Raw genomic sequence first — 9,122 nt, 5'->3', positions numbered from 1 at the left:
AGAACATCGTAGTAAATAGTATCATCTAATAAGGATGCCAAAATACGTTATAAATGACATGTCAATCCATTAACAAAGTCTTTTTTTTTTTATGGTGTGATCCCCATTATGGATGTTAAAAATCTTACACGAGGTTGAGGTTGGTGTGTGAAAACATAAAGTCCATGGTATTTGAAAAACAATATAGGTATGCGCATGCATGTCTACTTCTAGCATAAAATGTACAATTATAATGGAAGTGAAAAATCATTGTTTATTATCCAAAAGACTAAGGGGGGCTAATGATTTTCTTCCAATAAGCAAAAGGCTGTCACAAATGTCCCATTAGGAGCATTTGGAAAGGGGAAGTAATTGTAGCCATTTCCAACATAGATGCAAGAGTTGCCAATAGAGACACCGCCATAGATTCCAGAACCAGTGGGGGAAGACCAAAGAATTGAGCCAGTAAGAGAATGAAGGGCATAAACAGAACCAGGGTTAGAGTAAGAAGTTCCAAAGACAACCCCTCGGGCAGCAGAGGTGGGCCCTGGAGTAGGTCCAAGGGTTGGGTCTTTAGTAGACCATAATATTGTCCCTGTCTTAGCATCCATGGCAACCCAACCACCTCCTCTTGTGACACTAGTTCCCGGTGCTAGTACAAACTCTTTGCGGTCATTATTAATTATGTTTGTGTACACTCGCTCCTTGTCAGTGCTTAATCCCCATGATGCTCCTCCAAGGCTTCCCCCAGGTCCTGCCACCTACAAAACATTTTCCAAAGTCTCTTGTGTAACATAATCATAGAAAACACCATTTTTTGACTGATGTTAAGTTGTTCATTTAGTGGGGGGTTGGTTGCTGTGTTATGCAATCACTCTATTTTTATTAACAATTCTCACATATTAAATGCATTTGAGTCGGAGACACCTTTACTGACCTTATATTAATAAACTTATGTATCAGTTATGCAAAAACAATCATGAAGACATGATATAGATCTTTGTGATGACTTGATTTTTGGCATCAAATATCCTACATGAAGAGGATATGGCATATGTATATGGATGCATCATGTGACAAATGAGTTTTAAATGTTATATTCTATGGGACAAAAATGTTACATTATGATGCGTTCTTGATGTGAGGTGATGACATATATACAACATGCACATATTTTCCCTTCCCACACAATTATCTTACCGTAGCCCATATTATGGATCCATTGTCACAATCTAATCCCCACACAACACCACTTTTTTGACCCGCGATGACAAGGCACCTATCACTAGTTGCATTTGAGGTGGCATCAAGATATAGAAGCAACGGAGCTTCCCCAAAATCATAATCTGGCCCAAGAATAGTTGGGCAATTGGGGATGCTTGTTGATGATTGGCATGGGATTGTAAACACATCATAAGCCAACAAGCTAGTGCTCCACTTAATCGCTCCATCATTCATCTTTAATGCTAAAATAGAATCGTGGTGATCATATGAAGATAGACATGGATCTGGAGTATTTTGTGTGCTATTTGTTGTCTGATTACTCTCACAATCTTCAATACATTGTGGAACTTGATAGTTATTACCTAGACACAACATGCATCATGCAAGTATTAGCTTGAGAAATTTGTAAATTAGATGCATTGAGCTTATTAAAAAAGTGTAGTCCTATATAATTCACCGTGTTTGCTTCATATAACAAATTTGCATATGTATATACATTGTGGCTACGTTAGAACACAAGAATATAAAAAATTGCAAACATAGGGAAAGTTACTTGTGATTTGATATCATTATTCACAACAAATTATTTGCAACTCATTTCCATATTGCGAGAAATCCATACAACAATGTGTTGTAGGTCTTTGTTTTAAACAAGCGTCCTAACAAATAATCATTCAATTTGTAGAATGAACGTTCTTTAATTTTCATGACAAGCAACAATAAAACATATGTAGACTATTTACATATTGTGTGTATGCAATATGTTTGTCCATTGTAGTACATTATGTTGAAAGAGTATGGTAGCTACAATTAAATGCTCATGATTCTCTTAGAAATGAGCTCAAACAAATATATTTTATTTGAAAAGAATGATTCAACTACACATTGAGGCCATCTTATGAGCAGTGTTCCAAAGAGGACTTAGCTAACCTCTCAAAACATTAATAAACAAGCATTGGTACCTTTCTAATGGTTGGAATGTATTCAATGAAACTATTTTACTTTGACGTAATAGTAAGTTTGATTTTTCTAAAACATTGTCATGTGATTTGGATGACGTCCTTGTCCAAGGAGTATTAGATCAACCTACCTTAGATTGTATAAGGCTACCTCATCACATTTTTATGCTTCATCTATTTCTTCAATCTAATCAAACATTAGTTTGTGTGGTCAAATCTATTATTGTGGTTCTAATATCTTCATCCATGATTGTGTGTGTTATCAAGACTATGTCACTATGGTATGGTAAGTTTCATTATTTTTGTGGCTTCTTTAGATTTGATTATTGTCCTTCCAAGGACTCTAAGTGAACACATTCGACGAGAACCATAATTGTTAAAAAACGTGTATTCTAAGTTTAGAGTACGTTTTAGAATACTCTGAAGTATTCTACACATATTTTACGTTTTAGAACTACTGTTTTTAAAATTTTGACGTATTTAACAAGTATTTATCATTTCAAAAAACATTAAATTAAACTCTCTTTTTTGAAAAGGAACTTTTAAAATTTAAGAAGTATTTAATGTATTCTACACATATTCTAAGTATTTAACGTATTCAACATATTCTATTTTTAAAATATATATTCTAAGTATTTTAAAAAAAAGTTAAAATACTTGTAGAATACTTAGAATACGTATTTTATGCTAAGTATTTTAGAACAATGACGAGAACTATAAAATTCTAGAGATATATTCCATAATGACATGCATAAATGTATTGTGTGCATTTACTATTATGGTAAAGAGAACAAGTATCAAAACCTGTAGCAATGAACACAAGTTGTCTTTGTGCGTCAATGGAGGGACTACTACCCCATAATGCTGCTCCATAATATCCTATTCCATATGGTAGCATTAGAGTCTTCCACACGACACGTCCATCTATTAATGATATCTTTTGGAAACTCCCTATGAAAGAGAAACCTTCACTAAGATTTTCTTGTTGGGATGATACACCCACATAATAATACCTTGCAACACACAATTAGATCCTATAAGAACCATAAATCAAGGTACAATGAGCTTGTAGAGCATATTCATAGGCCAAACGCCACACACCCTTGTGACCCACAAAATATATAAACATAGAAAACCAATTGAAAAAAAGAAACTTAAATTTCATTTTTAAAACAGATTTAATTGGTCATATTCACGTTAGGAAAAATATCATGTGTATAAACATATTTGTTGATGTTAAGGACAACCATAACAAACTAGTTCAATGAAAAGGAGGAAAGCACACATATTTGTTGATGTCATGGAAGTTTTCTTAAACATTTTAAGGGTCTTAAATTTTCTTGATAAAAAAGAAGCTATATATACGATTGGTTTTTTCCAATATATGTATTAACTGCATGCGAGGTTAGATAACTTATGTGACTATTCTTTTGTGATTAAAATGTAGTCTTTCTACTTATTGTTTATGAATTCATTTGAATGTGTGTATGATTGAATAAGTGCATGTAGTGTGTAAGATTGTCTAAATGTATACAAGATAGAATGTGTATGTGTAGGATTAAACAAGTGTGTATGAATTTGTATAAATGTTTGAATGTATGTTAACAAAGCATATCACCCAATACAAGGATATTTTTTGGCTAGTCATATATGCAACTTATCCTGCATTGAAAAAAGCACCTTTGTGAATGAGCCCAAGGTAATGTCTTTGAGGAACTGTCATTGTGTATGTTAGATGCACATTACGTATACAATTGCACCAATGAGAGAGGGAGATATATAGATAGATAGATAATACCCTTCATATACGGTGCCGGACATGGTGATGATGGCAAGGTTAGCAATGTCAAGATATATGGAACGCCAAATGAGGAACCCACCTCTGAGGCGGTCAAGAGCAAGGATGACAGGGGGACCCGTCAATCCCACCAAAAGGAGTGGTGAGTTTGGGACGACAACAGGTGTGGCACGTGCAAAGGTGAACACTTGCTCCCCCAAGAGAGTGGTAAGGTTTTGGCACCAACGAACCTCCCCTGTCTCCTCCTCTAGTGCATATAGCATACCATTGGATCCTGGAAAATAGATGGCGCCATCAGCAATTGACGGTGTTGCTGTCACAGCAAAGTCTATAGGGAACCTCCACTTTGGCCTCAACATCATCACCGTCTTTGATGTTATCTTGTACCCTGGCCCAATTGCCTTCCTATGGTTTAAGATTCCATTCCCATGGTTCACCCACTGTCATATCCAAGAACAATTTTATTCATTGTATCAAAATACTCTAACACATGTATTTTGCTTTCATTTAAGCCAACTACTAATGTGTATGGCTATGAAAGCTAGGTAGATATATTTTTAGCATCCATAAAGAGGCCAACCCATAAAGCCAAAGTACACAAGTTTTGTTGATGTGTGTCTCCTTCCTAAAGAAAGAATCTTCATACTTTGAAGCACAAAGTCTTTGTATGTGAATAAGGCATACACATATGAGCTCAATCTTCTAGATGGTGTCTCAAGTAGGACACTCAAGTTATTACCCCCCTCTTAATATGTTATCACAAATTACGCTATATGTTGAGCATGTAAAAAGCAAGTGATATTCAGCCTCTACTAGGATTAATCGCATACCTTACATGTCTCTATATTTAACGTATTTGGATGCCACAATGCAATGTCAATACCTAGTTTGCGTGATTCAGTGTAAGGGCTCTACGAGAGCTAATACTCATGTTAGTAATGGGATAAGGTTGAATATGTTCAATAGGCATTCTTGCATTATATTGAACCCAACATTCAAGGCTAATATTTGCAATGTAATTTTCTAGTTTTAATATCACTTAAAAGTTGTAAGAGATCTTCTACATCCCATCTTTTGAACCATTTATTGATGTCAACTACGGAAATATTTCATGCAATTTAAAGGTTCACTAGTATTTACATTTCAAAAAGTTTTATCACCAAGCTATATGCTTCGCTCTCTTGGAAGATTAGTTTAATAAAGTTTTTGTCGGACTTGTTGTCTCTGGTGCCATTTGCCTAATGGATCTTATCTCTTTGATGGGAGGAATTTCTAAGATTTGTAAAATAATAATGGCGAAAAAGTTATATAAAGTCTTGCCTTGTATTATTCACGGTGCTCAATATGACTTTTTCGCAAGAAGACCTATATTACATAATATTTTGAATGTTCAAAATAACAATTGAATATGCAACAGGGTCTAAGGAAGACATTTTTATGTAACAATTGGATCTTGAAAAGGCATTTGACAATGTGAAGTAGTCATTTGTACATCAACTAATGTGTTGTTTGGGTGTTGGAGATTGTATGTCATGGTTAATATACACATTTGGGGAGGCTTTTGTTTCACATGTCACCTACTTAAAGGAGTCCTGAGTAACCAACCTAATTTGATTAAGAGATAAGTTAGCCAATTATTATTGACAATTGTTAGTCCTTAATTTTACTATTGTGATGCATCCTATTATTGTCAAGTTGCATAATATGGCAATGGATCAGGAGTTAGAAGCATTGGTGTATTAATCAAGGAATTATTGTATTGCCCAAGCTCTAGTATATGATAATGATATCATGTTTTTGGTTGCTAGACATGATAATATCATTAAGGCTATGAATGCTATGAAAGTGTGGGAATTATTTGCAATTGAGGATTAATATGCACAAGTCAATTCACATGTCATGCATTGAGAAATATACGTTGGAGCTTTGGTAGTCACAAAGGGTAGTACATCATGGAAGGTTTGTTGACAAGCCATTGAAAAGGAAACAAAATTACGACATTCTTCTTATGGAAGAGGAAAGGAAAAGTTAGCATTTGTTGGTTGGCCCTTGTAAATAGTTAGAGGAACAACATTATTAAGATTTATATGAACATATGATGGCTCAAAAGTTTTCATTTCTTAATTTTTTTTTGAGGGAACTCATAAGTGGACAAAAATGCTGACATTTTTTTCTTGAGAAAGAAAGGATCAAGTTTGGAAATATGACAATCAAAGCAATTTTGTGGAATGTGGCCACTTCTAAAGTTCTTGTGGCATGTTACATGTACCCGGTCTTGGATTGTTAATCACTTGGAATAGAAAAAAGCTATGATAATAAATTTTGTCTCTATCTCTCTCTACAAAGCTCTATAACTTAAAGAAGTCCAATCCCTAAGTCTCTCATAATTATACTTCGTCATTGGAAATTTCTTGTCACATTAGGATGGCCCGATCGGCCTTGCACTCCACTATATCCTATTTACATCAATCTCTCACCAAATGGTAGTGCATGACCATGTTTACGAAACTCAAATGCATGCATGCATGTTCATGTCCAAATCTACACATTGCATTAATAAGACCCTTCTCTACTTACCTGGTACACGCAACTACATTTTATGCCCCAAAAATGATAGGGTTGAAATCTACTGCACTAAGGAAGCCATCCACAATTAAAATTCCCAATGGAATGTGTGATGTGTGTGTAATCCTAGTACATGTGCCTACCCAATGACATTTTGGGCCCCTAAATATTGGAGATTGTTTGTTATGTGTGAGAGATCAAACTTCTTAGAAAAGTTGGGCAAATGCTTGGGGCTCTAGAGAAGCCAACCGAGGGTAGAAATTGTAATGGATTAGTTGGTGTGTTGTATGATTGTGATATGAGGTTGTCTTGCTACTTCATGGAACTTCAAGCTCCAAAAAAGTTGAGGATTGCATAATGTGTGAAAAACTAAAGACGTTAAAAAGTAAGGGTGAATATCAATTGTGTTGAGGAATGTTACCGTATGAGATGTACGAGTGATTGATAAGTGTGATAAGTGAGGGTGAAAGATATAATGTGTGGATATGTATGTGTGATTTTATATGATTATGAGTGTGAATGTAAGTGTGAGTGTGGTAGATACAAAGAGGCGTGAGTGAGTGACTAGGTGTGAATGCCAAGGGGGCTTGCACCCTTGTGGATCTACCCCTTTGTACCTATTTAACCCCTTATGGGAAATGAATGAATAGAAAGGATCACTTCTCTCTCTCTCTCTCTCTCTCTCTCTCTCTCTCTCTCTCTCTTTGACATCTTTCTCTCTTTCTCTCTCCCTTACGTTGAACCCCCTTGGGAGGGGGGTGGAGCCATTCTAGGCACTACCCCCCACCCCATAATGCTTGTCAACATCTTCATCATCTCTCTCACCATCATACTCTCCATCATTTTCACTATTACACCATTACCATTCATCCTCATCCTCTACCCTAACCCTAAAACCATTAACAAGGAAGTCAAGCATGAGCTCAAATATCTATGTGATGTTTGTGTGTGATCATGTTCATGTGTCTAGTCAAAGACACATCAAGCCCTAGAAAGTTTGAGTGGTGTTTGTTATGTGAGACAAAAGGTCTCAAAAAGTTGGGCATAACACCGAGTACTTTGAAGAAATTGGTCTGAGGACAAAATCTCTTAAGGACTCAATGATCGAATTGTGTGGAAAAGGTGTTATGAACCAACTTATGTACGATGAATAAACAGAAGCACGGAGACTTCAAGGTCGATTTGTCTTAGATAAATCAATAACAGAAGAAAAGAGCACATAAAAGCATCTATAATTGTAAGAGAAAATAGAAGCTTGAAAACTAAAAGGATTGTTAATAGATGAACAATAAGACGAGTGGAGAGCTCCGCATAGGCAAATAAATGAGCAAAAAAACACAATGCTTGTACTGAACCACATGACATTTGTGTAGTTCACTAATAAGAATATCTTGGTTGATGATCGTGACCAATTGTTTCTTTGTTTTTCATCATTGAGAAACCATGGAAGAAAAGGAGAAAGTGGCACTATATTCAATTGGTTCATAATTCATTCATCACAAATGTGATAACATAATTCATTGGAACTGATTCACAAGCATTTGATTTTAAATACAAGATAAGATGTTAGATATGATCTATGGTATATGATCATAGTTTGAACTAATTTTGTCGTCTTTTTTAACATTGCATTAAGGCAATGGTATTGGTTTAAAAGCTTGGGTTGTCAAAAGTGATTTGTATAACTATGTATATATTTAGGTGTTAGCTAGTTTATAAGGACTTTGCTATTGAGAAAAGGTATTTTAATAATGTATAATGCAATGCTTTCACCTGTGAATTTAAATGTAATGTCTGAGAGAGAGAGAGAGAGAGAGAGAGAGACTAACTTCAAGCGAGTCATCAGCCCTCACACCGCTTAAGATAAAAAACAACAAAACCAAAAGCATAATGGGTTTTCACAACAAATCCAATACTCCCCTTCGTTGATGATGATCAACTTTTGAGTTCCAATTATGTGCATAAAACTACTTGTCGAGGATTTAATATTTATTATTACAATAGAGCACCATACTTGTACGTTTTGCATATACATTTGAAACAATAATATAAACATAAGAGATAGCTAACAACTTATCAAACTTGTACAACTAAATAAAATTATTCAATAATCTAAGAAACAACAAACAATTAGGTAGCTTTCATATTTCATGACCAAAGTAGAAAAATACTTGTATTAATGTTTGAGATAGTACAGTTAGCTAACTTCTAAGTAACAATCGGCAACGGTTCGGTTCGGTTCAAGAGGGTCCAAACCGAACCATTAATTTTTTTTGAAACCTGAACCAAACCAACCGAACCGAACCACGAAACCGTTAAACCGAACCATTAAAATTTTCAAACCGTTAAGCCATTAAACCAGTAAAACCGCGGTTTCGTGGTTCGGTTTCGGTTTTCAACTTAGGTCAAATTTTAAATTTTAAATTTTAAAAATTTAAAATATTTGATTATTTAAATTATTTAAAGATTTTCCTAAAATGTGAGAATAAGGCATGAAAATGAAAAGATTGTTTAAAATCAGTTTTTATTTATTTAAATTTTTAAAAAAACTATTTAAACTGTTGTTTCTAACTGTTGAAACCGAACCATTAAGAAAA

At 34.7% G+C, this 9,122-nt stretch overlaps 1 protein-coding gene across 1 annotated transcript; it reads right to left on the bottom strand.

Moving 5' to 3' along the window:
• Positions 1 to 278: 278 nt before the first annotated feature.
• On the bottom strand, positions 279 to 8,444 carry LOC147863515 (uncharacterized). The gene is made up of 5 exons (XM_087319295.1): positions 8,355 to 8,444; positions 3,961 to 4,400; positions 2,967 to 3,175; positions 1,180 to 1,565; positions 279 to 740 (listed from the first exon to the last, which is right to left on the bottom strand). The coding sequence occupies exons 1-5, from the start codon at positions 8,412 to 8,414 to the stop codon at positions 279 to 281; spliced, it is 1,557 nt and encodes a 518-aa protein (XP_087175421.1). The 5' UTR covers positions 8,415 to 8,444.
• Positions 8,445 to 9,122: the final 678 nt, after the last annotated feature.

This window comes from Azolla caroliniana, unplaced genomic scaffold, assembly GCF_043228905.1.
Source record: "Azolla caroliniana isolate FFs.n. ecotype wild unplaced genomic scaffold, voAzoCaro1.0.p SCAF_5, whole genome shotgun sequence".
Lineage (NCBI taxonomy): Eukaryota > Viridiplantae > Streptophyta > Polypodiopsida > Salviniales > Salviniaceae > Azolla > Azolla caroliniana.
This window is presented reverse-complemented; position numbering and strand designations above follow the sequence as displayed.

Coding starts and splice junctions, on each gene's coding strand:
- LOC147863515 (XM_087319295.1), bottom strand. CDS start 8,414: ATGCTTTTGGTTTTGTTGTTTTTTATCTTAAGCGGTGTGAGGGCTGAT. Junction 4,401..8,354: donor GGGCTGATGACTCGCTTGAA/GTTAGTCTCTCT, acceptor TGGATATGACAG/TGGGTGAACCATGGGAATGG. Junction 1,566..2,966: donor ACTTGTGTTCATTGCTACAG/GTTTTGATACTT, acceptor TGTTGTGTCTAG/GTAATAACTATCAAGTTCCA.